This window comes from Piliocolobus tephrosceles, chromosome 1, assembly GCF_002776525.5.
Source record: "Piliocolobus tephrosceles isolate RC106 chromosome 1, ASM277652v3, whole genome shotgun sequence".
Classification (NCBI taxonomy): domain Eukaryota; kingdom Metazoa; phylum Chordata; class Mammalia; order Primates; family Cercopithecidae; genus Piliocolobus; species Piliocolobus tephrosceles.
Genome location: NC_045434.1, coordinates 31,789,490 through 31,811,302, shown reverse-complemented (window position 1 = coordinate 31,811,302; position 21,813 = coordinate 31,789,490). Strand labels below are relative to the sequence as shown.

General features: G+C 45.1%; 1 protein-coding gene across 4 annotated transcripts in view; it reads left to right on the top strand.

Annotated features, from left to right (window-relative positions):
• The window catches only part of KIAA0040 (KIAA0040 ortholog), a 33,938-nt gene extending 13,426 nt beyond the window's left edge, over positions 1-20,512 (top strand). For 2 of the 4 annotated variants that reach the window (XM_023207217.1, XM_023207216.1), the window contains exons 2-4: positions 1,976-2,049; positions 11,408-11,579; positions 16,931-20,512. In XM_023207217.1, the coding sequence (XP_023062985.1) occupies positions 17,064-17,360 (297 nt within the window). In that variant the 5' untranslated portion in view covers positions 1,976-2,049; positions 11,408-11,579; positions 16,931-17,063 and the 3' untranslated portion in view covers positions 17,361-20,512. The remainder of the gene's footprint in view (positions 1-1,975; positions 2,050-11,407; positions 11,580-16,930) is intronic. The other 2 variants (XM_023207219.1, XM_023207218.3) reach the window with 1 other exon arrangement.
• Positions 20,513-21,813: the final 1,301 nt, after the last annotated feature.

Below are 21,813 nucleotides of genomic sequence, written 5' to 3'. Positions count from 1 at the left end.
AGCCCATCTGGGTGCCAGTTTGAAGGAGGGAGAACTGATTGCATCCTGTTTTTAATCCCTCGCCCCCTATTCCCAAGGGATCAAGAGATAAATAGCCATTTCCTTCTGATTGGTTTCATGATATTTCATTTCAGTTTGTAATTAGATTTTTGTCTAAGGGAGAACGGATGCTATTAATAAAAGTTTTTTTTAATTGTGGTGTCTGTGATTACTCTGCCTGACTAGTTAGGGCAGATTGCCAGTGAGCCCATGACTGGGAGCTTAATCCTGCATAATCCCGAGCTCTGGTAGGGTGTACTTTCCATCACAAGCAAGATCAGGTAAGAGAATGTGGCCACTGAAACAGTGAGGCTGTTAAGTCTCCTCTGCTCACAACTTTCAGGGCCTCCTTGAGGCTGTTGCACCAGCCCCATGTTAGGCTTTCAAAGCCCCCTGTGATCTCACCAAGCTTGCCTGTGCTGCCTCAGTTCTCACCCTTCCTGAGAAGGCTTCTTCGCTGCCATCCCCATCTCGAACTCTGTACCTATTGGCCTCTGTACCTCTGTTCTGGCTTTTCCAACCTGTGGAGCTCACCTCAACTCACCCTTTTCCCCACCAGAATGTCCAGCCCTCCATGTAATCACACAGCCCAGGAGCTGGCACAGCCTCCCTCTCCTCCATGATGTCCCCCGCCCCCTGTCCCCCGCTCTGATAAAACCTAAGCCAGCATTGATCTCTCTCCTTTCTAACGGTATCTGCATTTTGTCACTTTCTGGTATTTAGTTTAGTATTTAATTACTATTATTTTTGAAAATTCAACTTTGCAGGACGTTCTCAGTTTACAAAGAGCTCTCATATATATTATCATTTGACTTTCACAACCACACTGAATAGTGAGGGCAATTGATGTTATCATCATTGTCTTCCCATCTTAGAGACCAGGAGCCTGAGGCTCATGAAGCTTTGTGACTTGCCCTACCACTTGGCTAAGCAGAGCAGGACTTCAGTGCTCTAAGGTTCATGAAGAAACTCTTTTAGGATAAGAACCAGTTGGTACAGTTCTTTTTCCCCCTCCAGCACTATGTCAGTTAACTAGTAAATACTTAACTAATACTTCTTGACCATGAAATCCACATGCAACTACAGGAAGCATCATTCAAATGGCATATTTTATTGATGCAAACAGTTGTTATTAGTGCTATTAGCCTCTTCATGTATAAAGAACAATATGCTTGCAGCATTATTTTTATTATAGGGACTCAGTAAACAACCTAAGGGAGACTCACACACATTTTATACAAAGCTCTCCCCAGCCTCAGAGGCCAAGCAAAAGGCAGCCACAAATGTAGGTACCATTCCCTCTGCTCACACTGAAGGTGCTGCCCCCTGCCCCCTGGCAGTGGATGGAATGTGCTTGTCCGAACTTGCTCAGCAGAGTGGACATGCTGGCTAGCCCTTGGAAATCTGGGGTCATTTGTACACATGGAGGATACAAGTTACCCAGCAGCGGCCTCAGCTCCACTACACAAGTAGGTGAAGGGGCTGGCCTGGTTGTGGAGGGGGTTTAGGGATGGTCTCCATCCAACCATTCTGGGTTGGAGGCAGGAGGACCTCCCAACATTGGACCAAATTTTCCAAGAATTTCAGGCCACTTTGACTACCTGGCGGAATTGAGGAGTGACTTTTTTTTTTTTTTTTTTTTTTTGGCCATACCCCTGCAACTGCTGGGAATAATACCAATTATGACTCAAAATATTTGTACAGTTCCTAACAGCCCAGACACACATTACATGCACTATGTGCTTTTACCTAAGGACCCTGTGAGCAGGTACTCACTTCCAGTTGTTGGTTTAATTTAGAAAGTGTATGCATGTGATCAGACATTCAGAATGGTACCAAAGGAATGAGAGAAAAAGCCAGTCTCCCTTCCAGGGCTGCCCCCAATTTCCCTCCAAAGGGGCAGTACATGCTATCATTTTCTTGTGTATTCTTCTAGATTCTTCCCCATTTTGGAGATGAAGAAACTGAGACTCAAAGCAGCTGAGTGACCTTCCCAAGGACACACACTGAGTGAGTCATAACTGCTTCTCATTCTTCAATCCATTAGCTTCCTGTGCACTCAAACTACCCTTGAGCCAAGAATTTGGCTCCTAGGGCAAGTTACGAGAATGTGAATAAGTAAAATCAGATAAAAGTCAAAGCCAGAACAGGGGGCCTAGGCCCCACAGATTCTCCATTAAGAAGCATAACTGCCTACCCCTATGAGGCACTACAAGGACATTCACTTTCTTCTCTGGCTGCTGTAGGCCAACTGCCATTCCTAGGGCATATTCTGCCTTCTAACTGTCATGGGTAGAGTCTAACATTCAGAATATCTTGCTCTATCAAAGCATTCCCACCTAACGTGTTACTTCTTCAAGACCCTGATACTTTGAGGGTTGGTCTGATAAAACATATGTCTGGGCTGCTAAGGGGAGATAAAGCCTAAAGTCTGGTGGGCAGCCTGCAGATAGCTCAGCCCTGAGACCACACCATGGAGAGCTCAGAGACAAGGGCTGAGTTCCCTGGCCTCTCCGACCATCCCCACCAGCTCCCAGTGGCCTTAAGTGCTTTCCAGAGGTTCTCCTACAAAGCCTTGAGGTCTCCAGGCATGGATGGAGCAGAGGTGGTGGACGGGAAGGAATGAGGGGGTGAGGCTCAGGGAACCCTGTGTCGAGAGGGGGAAATATGGGACACCCCCCTGCAATCCCCAGCTTAAGCAGTTTCTTCCATACATACTCCCAATTCAAGAATTTGCAGTACCTGCCATCTCCTTTGGGAAGGGCATTTCAAGGATGGAGAGGAAAACGTTTGGGCATGCTGAGGGCATCAGGGAAGAGGTGACGGCTGTTCTCAGGGACAACAATATCTGCACGCAGGCAACTAAAGCTGCATGTGATGAGACTAAGCATATGTCATCTTTATCAAAGAAAGAAGGTGCTGAAGCAAAAAAAAAAAAAAAAAGCACGCTACTTAACCTGACACTGGATGGGTATTCAGTAAGTATTTTAGCTCACTTATATATATTCTCTGCATTCATCAACCATTATTTATCAAAACCATTAAAAAAGAACACTCCCTGCAACATTAGGAATGCAGATTTAAGCCCATGCAGAGAGGAAATAAAGATTTATCTTCAGACACATGAACTCCTCTGCACAGCCCACCCTCTAGGGCGGAAGCTGCAACCCAAAGCCTGGCAAATCTGAAATCCACCACACTGAACATTCCACAGAGGTGAGTTATTTGTAATGAGAATATTTATGCTCACTCCCTCTATGATTTGATCTTTGCATTTTAAGACTTAATATTGCAGTAAGGTAGCTTTTGGCTTTTAATTGCCCAGAAATTTTGTTAACATTAAACGAAGGGACAAAATGGAAAGGAAAATAGAACCATATCTGTATCGCTTTTGAGTTGCATAATTGTATATTTTTGCCACTCCATTAGTTTTCAGCTATTCCAGCCTATAAATGTCTCCCCCACCACCACTAACGAAAAGAAATATGTCAGTCATTCTGTTATTGCCACAAAGTTTGCAGAACTCTTAAGTTCCCGTCTCTAGTATTAAAGAGAATTATGCAACTTTTAATTACTACCTGTGTAGGAGACCCTGAATGACACAAGTGTTTGGTTGTTCTCATGCTTTTTCAAAAAACACCTTTTCCTTCCAAGAGGATGTGATGTTTGAACACTTAAGCATCAGTTATTGGAGTCGGCCAGAAGCAGAGGTTTCCCTTTATTTGTGGAACAGAAAAGGCAACGCCCCGCTAAACCGCTCCTAACTCACAAATGACCTCAGAGCCTCGGCTTCTGGCTCTCCAAAAACAAAACTTCACCTAGACACTTTACCACACCCACAAACATTGGCTGCAAAATCCTTTACCAAACTATTTTGAAAAATGAAAATGATAACTGTATAGCCAAGATAGTTCACTGTAACCATGGCTACAGGTTTTATTAGCACTAATACCAGGATGTGGTCAGATCATGTGTGTTTGTATGTATGTGTGTGTGTGTGTGTGTATGTATATATATATACAGATGATGAACAGAAGTGTGAGTGGGTATTAGAGTTCCCCTATGAATTCTCCACATTGGAAATGTAGCTTCTAATGACTACAGACTGGGGGGAAGAGAGGGGATAGGAGGGTGGAGGACTGCATCAGTAAGAGAAGCTCAGTTTTCTACTTTGAGCTTTAATTCAGCCTTTTAATATAATCCCCTGTAATACCACTACCTTGCATTGAGATTGCAATTTTCCCTGCTCAGTGTTCTTCCACATGTCTTGTCTGTTCTTCACAATAATCTTGAGATATCTCCAGGTTGAGTGATAACCTCATTTCTCAGATGAGGAAAGGGCTCGGAAAGCTTAACTGATTTTGCCCTAGGTCAAAGGCCTGGAGGACAACTGAACTGGGACTAGGAGAGGGTCCTCTGACTCCTCGCTTAATTGCACCCTTGGGCCAACTGTTTGTATTGTGCCCAGGGGTGTTTTGATATGTATTAATTCCTCTTGTACATATCCCTCATCCATATCATTTGTCTGATTAACTACAGATCAGGATCAGTCTATCAAACTGGAGGTTAAATCTGCTATGTGAGGCTTGCCTTTTGTCCTCATTTATATTTTTTAAGCCCCCTGCATGGCTCTTCTCTACACAGATGACAGCACAGAGAACATGTACCATAGTCCCTACTCCTGAGTGAGTTAAATCCAGGGGAGGTGAGCTTAAAATGCTTCCAGGGACCAGGCGGGTGAACAGGACTGGGTGAAGCAGGCAGGATGGGGACTGGGGTGTGGGGTCGGGGAATGGAGAGAACACAGGCCCTTTTAAAGCTCCAGCAGATTGTGGCCATGTGGGAGGTTAATGTGGCCAAATCTTAGGACAAGCTGAAGATTGAGAATTTGGTATGAAACGGAAGGAAGCAGAAAAATAATACAAAGTAAAAGTGCCTGTGGGTTGGATATAGCTCCCAGACTGCCAGTGAGTGCTACGCCTATTTAGTGGAGTTTCATGCCTTGGGGCTCCAGCATATATGGGGTGGTACGTGTTATGTGGGATGTTGTATTACACTTCTATTCAACATGTTTGGTCCTATTAAAACATGAGCTCCTTGAGGTCACAGAAGGCATCGTAATCAAGAGTGCACCCACAGGGTGTGACGCACGTGGCAGGCTTTTACATGTTGATGGATGAATAGTTGGATGAACACCCCATCATCTTAGAAGATCCAGAAATTAAAGTCCTCAGCATTCTGAGAATGGTGGTTACAGCAGGATCTTTGGACTCAGAGAGGACTAGAGTCAAACCTCTTTCTGTGCTTGAGTAGTTCCATGTCTTTGGGCGAATCACTTAATCTCTCACAGCCTCAGTTTCCTCATCTGTAGAATGGGCATAGGAAAAGCCTACCTCTTGAATTGTTGAATGAGACCATGTCTGTAAACCGTTGATTCCACACACAGAGTTGCACACTTAGTAAGAACTCAGCAAATGGTGGCTTTTTGATTCAACAGATCATTTCCCATTCCTGTGAAAGGTAATAAGACTTTTGCCAACCCTCTGTTTTGAGATTTTGGCCTCCTGAAGTATTTAAGTCAAAAGAGGACTATCAAAAGAAAACAAATGAGCATTCTAGCTGAAATGAAGAGGAGAAAATCGATAGTGATGGACAACACAAGGCTCCCTGAGAAGTGCGATCCTGGAGGTCAGGAGCGCTGAGAGAGGGAGACGCAACTGGGAGTGAATGGAAATAAAGTTAGCAGGAAAGCAGGGGAGAGGCAAAGGTGGCTGCCCTGATTGACTAGGGGCTGATTAACTCATTCTCTACGCCAATTCAGTGAAAAGCTGATCAAACTCTAATTAGAGCGAAATAATTCTTTCACAAATGGATGTTTTCACCTTTCACACAATGTGAATAGTATAATAATAAATATAGTGTTTTGCAGTTGTCAAGGCAATTTTAAGGCACCCACTGTGTGAAATATACTTACACAACATGCTTCACACACATTATCTCATTTACTCTGCCCAGCAATGCATTAATTCAGTCATCCATTCAGCGAGTACTTACTGCCAGTCTACTTTCTACCAGGCCCTGTGCCAGATACTGAGAGTAAAATGATGTAACACAGTGAATAAAACACCTAGCCCTCTGAGAAAGATGGTAATATCTTTGTTTACAGAAGAATAAATGGAAAAAACACTTCAGTGAATGTTCCCCATACCCCACACTATGTTAGTGGTGGAGACAGGTTTTTTTTTTGGTTTGTTTTTTATCTTAGAGACAAAGTCTCACTCTGTCACCCGGGCTGGAGCGCAGTGGTGCAATCGCTGTAACCTCAAACTCCCGGGCTCAAGTGATCCTCCTGCCTCAGCCTCCTGAGTAACTGGAACTATAGGCATGTGCTACCACACTTGGCTAATTTTTTTAATTTTTATTTTTGTAGAGATAGGTTCTTGCTATGTTGCCCAGGCTGGCAAATTCTTGACTACAAGTTATCTGGCATATGAGAAGAAAAATTAGGAAATTTCCTTGATCTTGAGGAGGTAAATATAAGGAAGTTGACTTGCTAACAGACTGGAGAAATTGTATTTACTCACATTTAGTACAGCTGGAATTTTCAGGGAATCAGACATAATTTCACATGATTAATCCTAAGGGTAACATGAGGAGAACTAAGTATTCTTAGAGTATGTAGTCTGGACCCTTTGGAGAAAGATAATTAGGGATGAAAAGAGAGAAAAGGAAGGAAAGAGGAAAGGGAAAGAGTAAAGAAGTATAAAGGAACTGGAGATTCCAGACCTTCCATAATAGAAAATCAAAGAAAGTCCACATGAAGCCTTTTTAAAATTCTTTTCATTGTTCTTAAATCATTCTCTAATTATTTCCCTGGTATCATCCTGGAGACAAGAGAGGATGTCTTTTACCTCCCCCGTATTTCCTAGCATGTCTTAATTAATACTTGATTGACTGAAAGATTGACTCATTTGAACCCAAAGTGAAATGGAGCTTTTTAATTTTCTTTTCTGCTGAACCTGAAATAGAGCGTATAGTAATTAGGAAAGAATCCCTTGTTATCAGAAAGTCCCAGCTACAATGGGCTCTTTGTAACTGAGCAAAAGGAAGGTAGGTGATTATTTAGGAGCTGATAAAACACTCACTCCTGCCCCCACTTTCTATTGCTCTCAGTGATAGGAGATTTTCTTGATCATTATTTCTCCCTCCAGTGAGTTTTTGTGGCTAGAAGATCTGGCTGGACAGCACAATCTGCGGGTGGGTAATTATCATCAGAGTCCAGCCACAGTGTGACTGATGGTCACTTTTCTATGCCCTTTGGTGCTTCTACTGTTTCTCCCCAGTGACCTGGTTTGCCTGACAGATGATTATCCAAGATCTTATTTTTTTGGAACCCTTGAATAAACTTCATTCATTCATTCGGCTACATGCCAGACTCTGGGCATCCAAACACAATAGGACAGGCAGGGCCCTGCTCTCATAGAACTTATATTCTAATGGAGGAAGACAGGCAGTAAACGTGGAAACCAGCGTGACAGCAGCATTGTAAGTGACAGAGAAATTTCAAAGTGAGGAGTATCACCAAGGCAGTAGGGCAGGATGGTGAGATGGGGGTTGGCTGGGGGTTGGGCGACATTAGATTACCATACTCCATTAGAAAAGGCCTCCTGATGAGGTAACGCGGGAGAAAATTTGTATGAAAATGTATTTGAGCTGACACAATTGTTGTGAAGCAATCACGCCAAGATCTGAGGAAAACCATACCAGGCAAAGGGACAAATAGGGTCCTGAGCGAGCTGACAGTCCAGGAGTAGGTGCGTCTAGCCCACAGTGAATGGGAGAGAAGAGAATGCCAGACGAGGTCCAGAGGGGGCAGGGGCCAGATGATGGCAGGGCCTGGGGATATGAGAAAGAGTTTAGATGTCATCCTTCTAGTGACAGGAAGCCATGAGGCGTGAGCAGGGCCTGGGGATGATATGAGCTGGCTCTAGTGGGGAGAACAGGCCACAGGGAGGGAGGAGCAGAACCAGAGAGATTGGTTAGAAGCTGCTGCAGTAACCCAGGTGAGAGGTAGCAATGGCCTCACCATGGAAATGGTGAGAAGTGAATGGAGTCAGGACACAGAGAGAGAGCAGGTAGGACCAGCTGATGAGATAGGGGTGGGGAGGTAAAGCCCAGGAGAGAAGCTTAGTCCAAGTGTTGAAGGAATTCATTTATTTGTCCCATGTTGATTAGCACCTATGATGTGATAAACAGCTAGGGTGGTGGGGGTGGTGGAGGAAGGCGAGGCTGGGGTAATAGAGTCGGATCATCAGCGAGTCCTCCTTGCTAAGGAGAGGTGTGATTATCATACAAGTGGTTAGCAGCCAAGCAAGGGGTGCGCAGGCAGTGCACCTTACATCCAGATTTTAGAAAGGCAAATTGAAAGAAGGAAAAACTAGAGGTCATTTGAAGGCCTGGACAAATGAGGTAACAATGGGGATAAAGCGGAAGGCACCTTTCTGTGCCTTTCCATACCCACAGGGCCCAAGTTCCCCTCACTGAAGCCCTGCTTTACTTACGATGCTCATCATGGTTCAGCCGCACTGGCTGCCCTCTCTCACGGATGTGCCATTCTCTTTCCCACTTCAGAGCCCTCACCCTTAATGTTCCTGCTACCCAAGGTCCTGCCCTTAGCACTATGGACACTTGGTCCTCGGCACCCCAAGATCTCAGTTCAGAGTCACCTCTGCAGAGGCCACTCCAATTATTTCCTTTATTGCACTAACATGTATACTTTGTACCTGGAGAAGAGAGATAATAAGAAGTGCGCAAGCAAAATGTCTGTCTTATGCATGACTATACCCACGGTACCAGGACAAGAACTGACACATCCTAGGAGCTCATTAAATACATTGGGGGAAGGAAAGAAGGGAAAGTAGGAAAAGACAAAAGGGCAGTTTGGTGTGGGGGTAAGGAAGGAGGCTTCTGTGTCCTACTCTACACAATCTTGGGAGAGCCCTGCAGATAGGAGAAGGAACTGTATCTAAACCCTTATAATTCAGCTCCTGAGTGATGCTTATCCATATTTTCATTCTGAAATGGTCACCTTGAAAGAGAATGACGAATGAACTAATTTAGTCTACCGCAGGAAAACTAGAGAAAAGAGAAAATACCTTATAAAGGAGACCTACGTAATCAAAGTCATGACTCCAGAACTATCTCACATTTGAAAAAGACAAACAAAACCATCATTAGCTAAGGAGTCAAGGGATGTTTACTTTGGCCAGCCTATTTGTTTGGGATCAAACAATCAGGACTAACTTTTATTGCCAGGCAAGGCTCTGAGGCACTCTACTCCTACTGACTCATTTCATTCTCACAACATCCTATTACTGTCAATGCCATTCTACAAATGAGAAAACAGAGTCCCAGAGAGAGAGGTTAACCTGCCCAATGTGATACAGCTAGTGAGTGGGAGAGCCAGAATTCGGACCCAGGATATCTGGTCCCCGAACCACTGCTCAAAAGCACTAAGGTAAACCCCTCTTGGGCCAAAGCTGCCCTATAGAAGAGTTGTTGAACACACTGCACATTTGTTATAAGCAAATCATTCTAGGGATTATATATGCAATGGTAATTAATCATTACCAACATTAGCTTTTTTGTCACTTGTATTAGGCAGGATAGGCTAACTGCTATAGCAGAAAATCCCCAAATCTCAGTGGCTTCACCCAACAAAAGTTTATTCTAACCCATTTCATTTTTCACTGTGGTCAGCAGGGGTGCTCTGCTCCACGCAGTCATTCAGGAACACCTCCCATCTCTGCCATCCCCAGGGCTCTTGGAGTCCTCCCCTGGATGCTCTGCATCTGGCCAGCCAATGAGCAAGCAGAGAGAGAACAGGGAGGTCCCACGAGAAGATTTCAGGAGCCATGTTTCCTTGGCTGGAACTCAGTCACATGGCCCCACAGAGATGTAAGGGGCTGAGAAGTATGGTCACACTTGTGCTCAGAAAGAGAATATGGTGGGCATCTTGCAAAGCACTGTGTCAACGCTTATTTTTAAGGATGTTTGTAGAAGAGAACTGGCAGGAAGGTAACCTGGGCCTCAGAAGACATTGGTTCTGGCCCTGGCTCTACTAGCCACTAGCTGGGTAATCTCCCACAAGATGCAGTCTCTTTGGTCCCAGATTTCCCATCAGTAAAGTAAAGTAATCAACCAGATGGCCCATTTCAGGAGTCTTCTAATCCAGAATGTTTACATGATAAAGCATCATTTTATTAAATAACCATGGTGCCTTAATCATTTTTCTATTGATGCTCTATTTGTGCTTTTGCTCAAAATTGCAACCATAATTGTAACATCAATTCTGAGGGAAAATTCTATCTATTTTCCTTTAATACTCAATATCTAGTTACACATCATGTATACTCTGGTGGGAAAACAGAGCTTCCGACTTTGTATTAGGACTAGTTATTTGAAGCAATTCATTAAATTGGGGAAAACGTAGATACCTGTTTCAGAATGCCTAGAGCTGGGTCTAAGTAGTAAATGTAATGTTCTACAAGCAGATCATTTACTGTGATCAGACCATTTTTGTACAAAACAGTACTTACATCTATTAGAGGGCACCTGAGCATGCCAGGTTAGCAGGTGAGAACCATCAAGGAAATATATATCCAGAACAGCCAAGTTAATAACTACTGACTGAGGTTCCACTTCGTGCCCTCACTGCCAGAGATCCTTGGTTTCTGAAGTGTGTGATATTATCATAACCACAGGAACTTTGCAAGGCAGTATGGTTTGAGGGCTGGGGCAAGGTTTGAACAGGCAGGGTGGAGAGGCCTGGGGTTGAATAAGCCCATCAAGCATATTACTTGGAAATGCTTTAAAATAAGTTTATTTTGTGTTTCAAGATTTTTCAGACACCCTAGCCGTGTGTTTGCTGTTTTTGTCATTCAGATCTTAGCTCAGTCATCCCTCATCAGAGCCTTCCTAACCTCCCTGTTACCCCTTTCGTAGCATCATGGGGTCTCGTTCATGGCACTCACCATAATTACACTTTCACACCTGCCTGTATGGTTCTTTGATGAATGTTTGGTTTGGTTCCCACCCTAGACTTGGAGCACAGAAAGGACAGGGATCTGGTTTGCTTGTTCTGGATACACAGTTCCCAGCTGGAGTAGGTGCTCAGTAATTAGACACTGCGTGATGCCTGCTCAGACACCCATCCTGATGGTCATTTCTTTTCATCACCTTCCCTCAACCCTCTCCAGGCAGGACTGCTGGCTGCTTCTGCCATGCTGCTCCCAGGTACCCCCTACACAGAACTTGACCACAGAACTCATCACACTATACTTCTATTTTTGTTTCTCCCCCTTGCTAGACTGGGCAGTGATCAGGATCTGAATGCACAGGGCTGGTGTTCAGCGATTGTTTACTACGTTGAACGTGACCTCCAGAAAAGCAGTTCTGGCCGAGATCCCCTGACAACACAGAAGAAGAAGTAACGTGGAAGGAGGCTCCCCAAGCTGGCCATTGTGCTGCTGTGTGTGGAGGTAAACTTCTTCCCCCCTCTCCTCACCCATGATTCATTCCCTCATTTAGCACATGGCTCCTGTGCTCATAAACGAAGGTCGGCTGCTCAACTTGCTTATGCAATGGGTCTCAAACCTGACAATTGTCCAGAAACACTCGGGCTGCTTGCTACAAACATAAATTCCTGGGCCCATCCTAGACCCGACTGAATCAGGGTCTCCAGGAACAGGATGCAGGAATCTGTATTTTTAACTGCTTAAATGACTCTTCGTAGCCAACAGTCCATCCTGCTGTCACCTGGGATCCTGGGCAGAGGAGCTAAAGCAAGCACAGTGATCAGCGCAACCCAAGGCAGAAAACTCAATGGAGCTATTTGAGCAAAGGCCCAAGGGGAGGTCTTTGCTCCCAGCTGTCAGTTATAAAATGGCCCCCCTCACAAATCCAGGAGTCAGCAGCCGCAGAAGAGGGGCCTGTTAAGGTTCTCATAGAGAACTGAACCTCCCACCTCCCCCTACAAGAAGGGGACAATTTGTACCATTTGGAGGTCACTCTGGAGTTGGTCTCAGGGATTCTAATTGGGTGCCAATGTGATCCTTATTATTAACCTTTCCAGAAAATATTTACTGTCTCACAGACACTGTTCTAGAGCTTTACATGTATTATTTTATCTAACAAACAAGAACAGTGAGAGGCTGATGCAGAATAGAATGTCCTGCTCCCTTCTTGGAGAGCACTGGAAAGAACAGTAGTGTCAGGACCAGCCCTGAACATAGCCTGCAGTAGCTTTTGGCTCTCAGAGATTGAAGCAGACCTCCCTGTGGAATGACCCACCCCTGTAACACTTCCAAGGGTCCCAAAGCCTGGGAGGGAGGCTGGGGCCTGTAGATGGCCAGCTGTTCTCCTCCACCTCACCTATGAACTCAGCAATCCTCCAGGCGCCTTCAAATGTTCCCCAAGCGACTGCTCTCCATCCTATTTCTGGATGCCAGAGTCTAGAGCAACAGCTGCAGACCTACAGACCTGCCATATCAGGGAGATTACTTGTGAAGACCTTTTCATTTCAGTGAGGTGGGGGCCCATGATTCTTTGGCAATAGGGATTAAGCCCTGCACTAGAATTAGTCCATTGTTATTTCAAGATAACTCACTTTTTATGGATTATATTTGTGTAAATATTTTACAGTTTACAGAATGCATTAAATGTATTGAACCCTTTTGATCCCCACAATGTCATTATAAGGGAAGCTCATTAGCTTCATTTTGTAGCTGAGGTCTGGTAACTCGCCAAGGTCTTGCAGGTTGACCCAAGACACAAAACCAGGCCTTCTGGCTCTGGGATCCCTGTTTCCCATTGACACCTCATATGTGGGTGGATAGAAGCTTGTGACAGAGGATATAGAGGTAAATAATATTTGGTTTCAAAGAAATTGAAAGTAACTTTTCCCCTCTTCTCTCTCCTCTCACCCACCCCCACAGTCACAATCAGACAGATGAGGTTGGTTGGCACCTATTGTTGGTCTTACAAAAGCAGATGAATTACTTTTCAGACAGTGTCAGTGCTATTCAAAAGCCAACAAAAGGCTAGAGTGTACTTCCAGGGGCCGAAGTGTGTCTTCTTTTGCATTCCATGGAAGTTCTCACTTTTAATTCATGCCACTAAGGAGATATTTGATTGTTTTCTGGAAATGCTAATAATGCAAGACTCATAAATACTAATGAAAGGCTATAGATTAGCAGAGCTCAGCAAGTAACCTAGGGGGTACCTAGAAAAGAATTCTTAGATTAAAAAATATAAAGAATACCTTTTAATCGAATTTTCCTCAGACTGGCTTCCCAAATGTTAATGAATACTCTTTGGCTGTATGGAGAGCAGCCTCAAATAAGTCCCTTAGGAATCCAGATGTGAATTATTGACTTAGCTTTAGCTTGAAAAGAAATCTATTTATTCAAAGGCCATTTTAGGTGCCAAGGGATGGATGAGTTTAAGGCAAAAGTTGGGAGGGGTGGGAGGCCCCGAGACATTGAGATAAACATATAATTCAAATGCATGCTTCTACTTCAGCCAACTAAGCAATCTAGTTTGGAATTTTCTTATTATACTTGGCTTTTATGACTTGATCTATCAATAGTAATAACTCCCCTGGAATGGTCGAGGCTCCCCGATGTCCGAAACCATATCTTTGTCATTCACTATTGAATCCTCAATACCCAACAGTGCATGCAACACATTAGGTGCTCAGTGAGTGTTTGATAAATGGATAAGGAGTTTTAAAGAACCTTCTTAACACATTTTCCAGAGTTCTTCAGATCTTGTTATCTTTTCCTGAAAGGCAGCTCTGATCACAACATTCTCCTGTTGTAAAACCCCCAAATAAGCGCAAACCCTGTGACAGCCTCTCTACCCTGGCCATGCCTACCTCCTCTCTTCTCCCTTCTCATCCTCTCTTCTCCCACTCTGAGCTCCAGGCTCACCAGAAGACACCCTGTTCTCCTGCTCATGTTCTAGAAGTTTCTCTGCCTGGAATGTTTGAACACCCTTTTCACTTATATTTTTCTGTCAAAATACTACGCATCTTCAAGGTCTTCCCCAAGTGGCTCCACCTTCATGAAAACTGCCCTGATGTTCTCCATGGGCTTGCCCTCCTTCCTCACTGGCTGAACGCAGAGGGGACCCTGATACCTGTCTGCTCCCTGCAGGAACAGCACGACCCCTGGCACAGAACAGCTGGTGAACATTTGTGGTGGTGGTGGTATCTAATGTGAATCAGGAAAGCTGTGAGTAGGATCAAATTAGAGAAAAGCACCCAAAGCCTTTCCACAACAGAGCAGAAAGATCCCAACAGACAGGGTCAAAAACCCACCCAAGACTGAGGTAAAAGCAAAGGTCATGGCAAAGGGAGAAGGAAAATCCAGAAGAGAGATGAGTGGCCTGAGATAGAGCGTCACCAGGGCTTAGAAGCATGCTAAGGGCTGCTTTTCTCTACAGAGAACCCGGCAGCTTGATGGTGTGTGGGCAGATCCACGGCATGGGCTGTTCCCAGGCCTCAGAGGGGCTTGAGCAGAGCCTTGGACGAGAGGACATGACTCCTCAGGATACTTTTCTTTGTTGCATGTTGAGTTTAAGTTCGGGCAGCCATATGCTTTCTAGAAACCTGCACTTGGGCAGGACTTGGTTTTTATTTTATGTATCTTCATGCATTTGGGAAATATTTAACAATGAGAAATAAATCTTTTTGCAGTCTTTCCTATAATAGACTGGGATAAGCATTTAAGTCAATCTGGGGAATAGCCAAATATTGTAAGATTCTGTAAATCCAGGGCTGCTTGCCAAAAATGGGTTAATTCCACACAAAGGAATAGGAGGCCACAGAGCAACGCCTGTGAACAGCTCACTCCTTGGGGATCTGGAGCCAAACTCTCCAGAATGAGGGAGACCGGCTCTGGCACTTACTCACTGTGTGGCCTGAGCCTCCATCTCTTCAGCTGCAGGATGGGGGAATCACAGTACCTACTTCATAAGGGTGTCATGAAGATGAATGAGTTAATAGAGTGCCTAGAACAGTGCTTGGTATATAATTAGTGCTAACTAAAAGTTGGCTAAAGTTATTATTGTCATCCTATAGCATTTCTTCAGGCTCCATGGACCAAATGGCTCAGAAGTAGGTGCCAATTTCTACACCTGTAAAAACTATGTAAATAATGCCATGAGAGGGTGGGATTACATGCCAGCAGACCAGGACTGAGGTCAGCTGGGGCTTAGATGGGCACATGGGCACTGGGATCATGAGACATTGATAGAGCATGCTATCCAAGGAATTAGACCTCTGAGGACAATTGCTGGGGCATCAGGTAGAAAACATCACCCAGGAGGGCTGCACATGTATGCAATGAAGCCTGAGCTGATCTTGAATTCCAGGCCCAGGTCCCCAGTGTTCCCATCCGTAGGCATGGCACCATCCTGTTTCTCACACAGAAGATTAAATGCAGATGAAAATGATTAGAAGAGTATCAGGTGAAATGCAAGTATAAAGTGACATCATTATCATCCTTAGTTCCTCTGCTTGCCTGGCAGCCTGGGGAGAGTGCTGACCCCATTGTCGAGGTCTGGGTGGGTCTGGGTGGGCCTGTGTGGCCTGGGTGGGTCTCCATGGCCTCAGACATGTCACCTCACTGCTCTGGACCTCAGATTCTTCATACTTAAGTGAAAGAGTTGGTTGGGATGATCTCTAGAGTGCCCATCCTGAAAAGCAACCACTCCTTAATATTTGGGTCCTGGGGAATGTCTTACACCAACAGGCCTCTTAAATTTCCTTGAATCATGCCTGTCCTTGAAGTCTTATTTGTACAAAAGAACCTGTAATTCCAGAACTGAAGGCAGCCTCTAAGACCTTATACTTGAGAGCTGAGCTTTAAGATATATGTGGAGGGGTGACCAGGGAAGAGGGGCAGCTCCGTACAAGCAACCAGGAGAATGGCCCCAGCTATATGCTGAGTTCAGAACAGGAGCAGGGAGGCACCCAGGAACTTCACCCTGGTTTCTAAGCACCATCACTAAGCAGCCTGCAAGGACTCCTTTCCCATGGAGAAGAAAGAGAGCAGGAGACTTTGGAGTATTTGGTCGAGCAATAGAAAACAGAGACAAGGGTAATGAGGGAGAGGAAGGTAGAAAGTGGAAAGGCAGCAAATGGTCACCTCTGGTTCTCTCAGCCTTGGAAGGAGAGGACTTTTCAGGCACAGGAATGGGATGTAAGGAGGGGAGGAGACATGGAGCAGGGAAGAGATCATGAGGGGACAGCAAAGAAAGCAGGCATGGGGCAGGATGAGGAGTGATGACCTCTTAGACCAGAGGAGACCCAAGTCCCCTACTACAAACAGCAAGACATAGACATCTCACCTCGTGCTTAAGCTTCAATAAGCTTTGAAAATGGCAAGTGATGTTAATAACAGGTTACATACAGATCTGTCCCGTGGGGAGTGTGTGTTCAACATCTGTCAGTTGAGCTGCAGTGGAAAAAAGATTGAGAACTGCTATTGCAGAAGGGTTCAGGGAAGCAACCCCTCATCAGAACACTGAACACACACATTGATTCATTTATTCAACAACTGCTGAGAACCTCCTACGTGCCAGACCTGATATACCATTCATTTTTATATCCTAAGCCCAATATAATGTGTGTACATAGCAAGAATTAGTTGATGCTTATTGATTACATGCATGCATTTATCTTGTTTATTGAGTCTCAGTGCAAGTTTACTGAACCCTGGAAATCTTCAATTCCTTCCCCTTTCCTAAGCCTAAAATCTATGAAACTATTAAAATTGTAGGCCAGTCCCTCTGCATTTCTCTTCAGTTGTCTGTTTTAATCCTTCAGGTGCTGTCAGTGGCATGCCCAAACCCAAAGCTGGAAGAGGAATAAATTACAAGTGGTCAAGGTTGCATCCTTTTGAGCCCAGGACCTGCTAGTAAGCCGAGAGGGTTCTCTGGCCCTAATCTAGCCAAGCACCATGGAGAGAATCAGCGCCTTCTTCAGCTCTGTCTGGGACACCATCTTGAGCAAACACCAAGAAGGCATCTACAACACCATCTGCCTGGGAGTCCTCTTGGGCCTGCCACTCTTGGTGATCATCACACTCCTCTTCATGTGTTGCCATTGCTGCTGGAGCCCACCAGGCAAGAGGAGTCAGCAGCCAGAGAAGAACAAGAAGAAAAAGAAGAAGAAGAAGAAGGATGAAGAAGACCTCTGGATCTCTGCTCAACCCAAGCTTCTCCAGATGGAAAAGAGACCATCACTGCCTGTTTAGTGAGGCAGGAAGCAGAGGTGTATCCTTTCTGGGGCTAAGCCTCCTTCTGACCACACACAGACATTTCAGGAACCCCTGAAATGATGCACTTTGTCCACAGAGTAACTACTCAACCAAGGAACAAACCTCAGACTAAGTGTCCCAGTGGAGGGCAGTCCCAGGGACCACGTGGACAATTCTTGGATACTGTCTTGGCAGCTATGTGTCCAATAGCAGTGCTCCTTACTGCAGACCCAGGCATGCCTCCCACCTGTCTCTGGCATACCCCATATGCAAAAGCACAAAGAACATTTATTCATACATCTTGATATGGTTTCCAAGTGTGTGCGCATGCACATAACACACACACACACACAAATTCAGGCAACAGGTACATGGGCAAGCATATTCTGCTCATCAAATGGTCATTGGCTATGTACTTTGTTCAGGGAAGTACATTATCTATAATCACAAAAATGTCTCACGGGAAAGCCTTGCCAGATTCAGACACATGTATACAAATTCATAACCAGCAAGGCCCCCATACACCATCTGTTCCATAAACCACTCAGGTTAGATATGCATGCTTTCCTATTTCTATCTCTACACATAAACTTTTACTGGAAGTACTCATAATTGGACATTCCAGCAACCTGCTACAGTCCCCACCCCTGTATGTCTTGATACAGACACACCAAGTTTATGTGCCTCTGACCCCTCACTTGTGCCAAGATGTTTAAAGTGTGATGGTTCAAAATTCATTGAAAGCTCTTTTCTTGTAACTCATGACAAGGTCCGTCCTCATTGTCACTGAGAGGTGTGTAATGTGGTCCAAGACCTCTCTTTGAAACATGACCCCCCGAAACCACTCAGCAAAGTGCCTTTCTCCAAGCAAGAACAAACAGCTCTTGGTAGTGACTACTAGAAAGCTATGGAAGCCCACTCATTTATGTCAGTGGACTGCAATTGTGTACCTGTGCAATGTATGTTTTACAGATGGAAAGGGTAAGGAGATGCTACACCTGAGCTAGGTGTCTCCTATATAACCAAAGTTTCCAGCAGGGAAGGAACTAGACAATCATCAGGACAGTCTCCCAGAAGGCAACACTGGAAGTGATGTCATAAGGTTGTAATGCGTGCATGGGATGGCACAGGTGGGATGCAGAGGTAATGGAGTTTAAATGAAAGTAGGATGAAGCTATAAAGAGGTTTATTTATATTTATCTTGAAGCTCAGGCAAGTGCCTTGCACACAGTAGGTACTTATAACTGTCTGTGGTTACTGTTGGATATGTGATGCTGTTAAGGGTAAGCTTGTAATACCTCACCAATTCTCCCCAAGTGATCTTCTAAGTGAGCCCATTAATTGCTGCAATGGATGAAATTGGGTGTTTAATGCTGCAGGAGGGTACACGTAAGTGATACATGTGCCCTGAGGTATGTGAGGACATGTAAATTAGATCCACAGTGAGCTGAGGACGGCTTTCCCCACCAGAGAGAGGCTGGGAAGCAGAGTTAATCCGCTTATAGGATGAACTGGTTGGTATTTTGATTGTATTGTGACTGTATTGCAAAGATGGACAATTCACTCCTCGGGAGCAAGTTGTGCTCTAGAAGTTTATTTGCAAATATGCTAGGAAGCTCTCTTGAAGTATTTTCCCAAGGAAGCTATTCTACACAGTGGCAAAATTGCTATCTAATTAATAATGTAGCTACACTATGATATTTATAGTAGCAAAAAACTAAATTCTATAAGATTGCATTAAACGAAAGATATATTCTATTTGCTCACTTGTGCTGCCTGGTACTCACCTGCCCTCCAGGTGTACTTTAGGCCCGTGGAGGGTGGGCATTTAGTGGTGACCCTTGCACCAGGGTTTTCTAACAGATGACCCTGTGAATCATCATTCAAACCTGCATATATTTTACAGCCAGTCGCCTTTGCCCTCTCACCATATATGGCTGTAAACTGCCTGAGCGCTCAGGCCTCCCACTCATCAACCCCTTTGACCACAGAAAGAAGCACTCTGGTTCTCTATCCCCTTGTCATATAGAGAGGTTTTCATGGAGCCTCTGGCTGTGCCCTTCACATAACAGAATGACTTGCCATCTGCCTGCACCAAACCCAGGGATGTGGGAGATGTCTCCCCACATCTCCCACTGCTCACCAGGACAAGCTGCCCTTCCTGTCTCCACCTCTCAGTCCCCTTAAAATGGATGGCTGGGGAGACGTGGAGGCTGACAGCTGAGACATGGTGTCAGATATGATCTAGGAGGGCGGATCACCGGGATCCGGGGCCATACAAGTAACATGGTTTCCATGGCAACTGCTTGCTCCTTTGAATTAAGACAGCAGTCAGTTGTCATTGCCATGACAAGGCCTCTATCTCCAGGCACAGGGTCCCTGCTGTCTTCTAATCCAATGGACTTGCTGTCACCCCAGGCATGAAACACCCAGGACCTCACTTCTCAGTCATTTCCACAGCCTATGACTCAGAAGAGCCAAACCCAGAATGGGGCCTCTCTTTTCCTCACCACAGCCTCCCCTGACAACATTTCGTGGTGTAACTAGAGGAGTCCCAGCGCAGGATCGGCCTTAAAAGTTTTGTTAAATAAACAGGTGCATGAAAGGAGCCTAAGGCCATTTGTTGGTGTCCACTCTCTTCTTTCCACTTCCTTCTCATCTTTTTCTCTGTGTTTTATGCTTCTCTGATTCCCTCTTCTGCCTGCACCAGGCCAGCCCCAGCCCTTTATTCCTCTCCATTTTCACTCCTTCCAGCAGCCTCTGTCCCTGAACTGCCACTGGCAACCCATGGGACCTCAGAACCAGAGACTGCTTGACTCATCTGGGAAGGTTAAGTTCACGGGGGACAAAAAAAGGATTCCTAAAGAAGAGGCTTCCTAGACCAGCACAGGCTCGAGAAAGAGATCCCCTAGGCCTGGACTTCTCCGGCTGGCGGCCAGAGGAGGCCTTTCCCCATTGCTCAATGGATTCCATGTTTTTATTTCTCAGGGGGAGCAGGGAGGGAGAAAGGTAGAAAAATGGCAGTCAACTTTCCAAGAAAAATATAAATGGTCCAAGCTGTATAGTATTTGTCAGTATTTTTTTTTCTGTAAAATTCAAACACACACAAAAGAAAAATTTATTTAAATAAAATACTTTGAAAATGAAAAGTCTTGATGGAGTCAGACGGTTACTTTCTCAACATTAGGTATTACCCCCACTCAGACATCACTCAGAAATGATCGATGCAGGGACTCTCTGTGACATAAATGTCCCAGCCCTTCCCGGTCACTGCCTTCACCATGGTAGAGGCATAGGTCTGAGGACCAGGAATGTGGCTGTCTCACGCTTGCTTGCAAAACATATGGCCTTGGAGACCAGACTCCCTCAGAGGTGCCAGCTACAGGAAAAATACACTGATGTTTCTTGGCAACACTTAGAGAACTTTCTGTCAATGAGGTCCATCAATGGCTTCTTAAAGGAAAAGGGGGGAAATAGCAAAAACCTAAGGAAAAATGGATCTTTGAGTTAAATCCAGTGTTGGCAAGGAAGGGATCAAAAACCTCTATAGTAGCCACTAGGGCAAAACATGTGTGTGTATGTGTGTGTACACTGTCCAATATGGTTCAATATGGTACCACTAGCCACATGTGACTATTTAAATTCATGGAAATGAAATAAAGGTACACTAGCTCAGCTACATCTGCCATATATTTTTTTTTTTTTTTTTTTTCCTGAGATGGAGTCTTGCTCTGTCACCCAGGCTGGAATACAGTGGTATGATCTCAGCTCACTGCAACTTCCACCTCCTGAGTTCAAGCAATTCTCATGTCTCAGCTACCTGAGTAGCTGGGATGACAGGCATGTGATACCATGTCCAGCTAATTTTTTTTTTTTTATTTTAGTAGAGATGTGGTTTCACCATACTGGCCAGGCTGGTCTTGAACTCCTGGCCTCAAGCGATCCACCTGCCTCAGCCTCCCAAAGTACTGGGATTATAGGCATGGGCAACTGCGCTTGGCCATGCCAGCCACAACTCAAGTGCTCAGTAGCCACACGTGGCTAGCGGCTGCCATCCTGGACAGCATAGGTCTATGATCTTGTTGGGGGCAGGGTCAAACACCTGGGTAAAACACCCATGCAGACTGGAGTTCAAGGAGGGCTTAGGAAGGAAGGCCTAGAGCACAAGTGGACTCTTGCCTTCTCTCCCCCAAGGCAGATTATGTCTGTAGTTCCAGATGAGTTCATTCCTGGGCTCTCTTCCCCATCACCACACAGTCATGACAACCAGAGAACAGAGACTCCTCATTCAGCTCCCTGTTCATCCACCCAGAACATTGCTAAACTTTTCAGTGCAGAGGAGGAACTGATGCTCAGAAGCCATCTGAGAGGGGAGCAGCTGCTGCACACCTGAGGGCATGCCGGTGCTCAATGCCTGCAGCCCCACCCGCCCTGGCTCCATCCTGGCCTT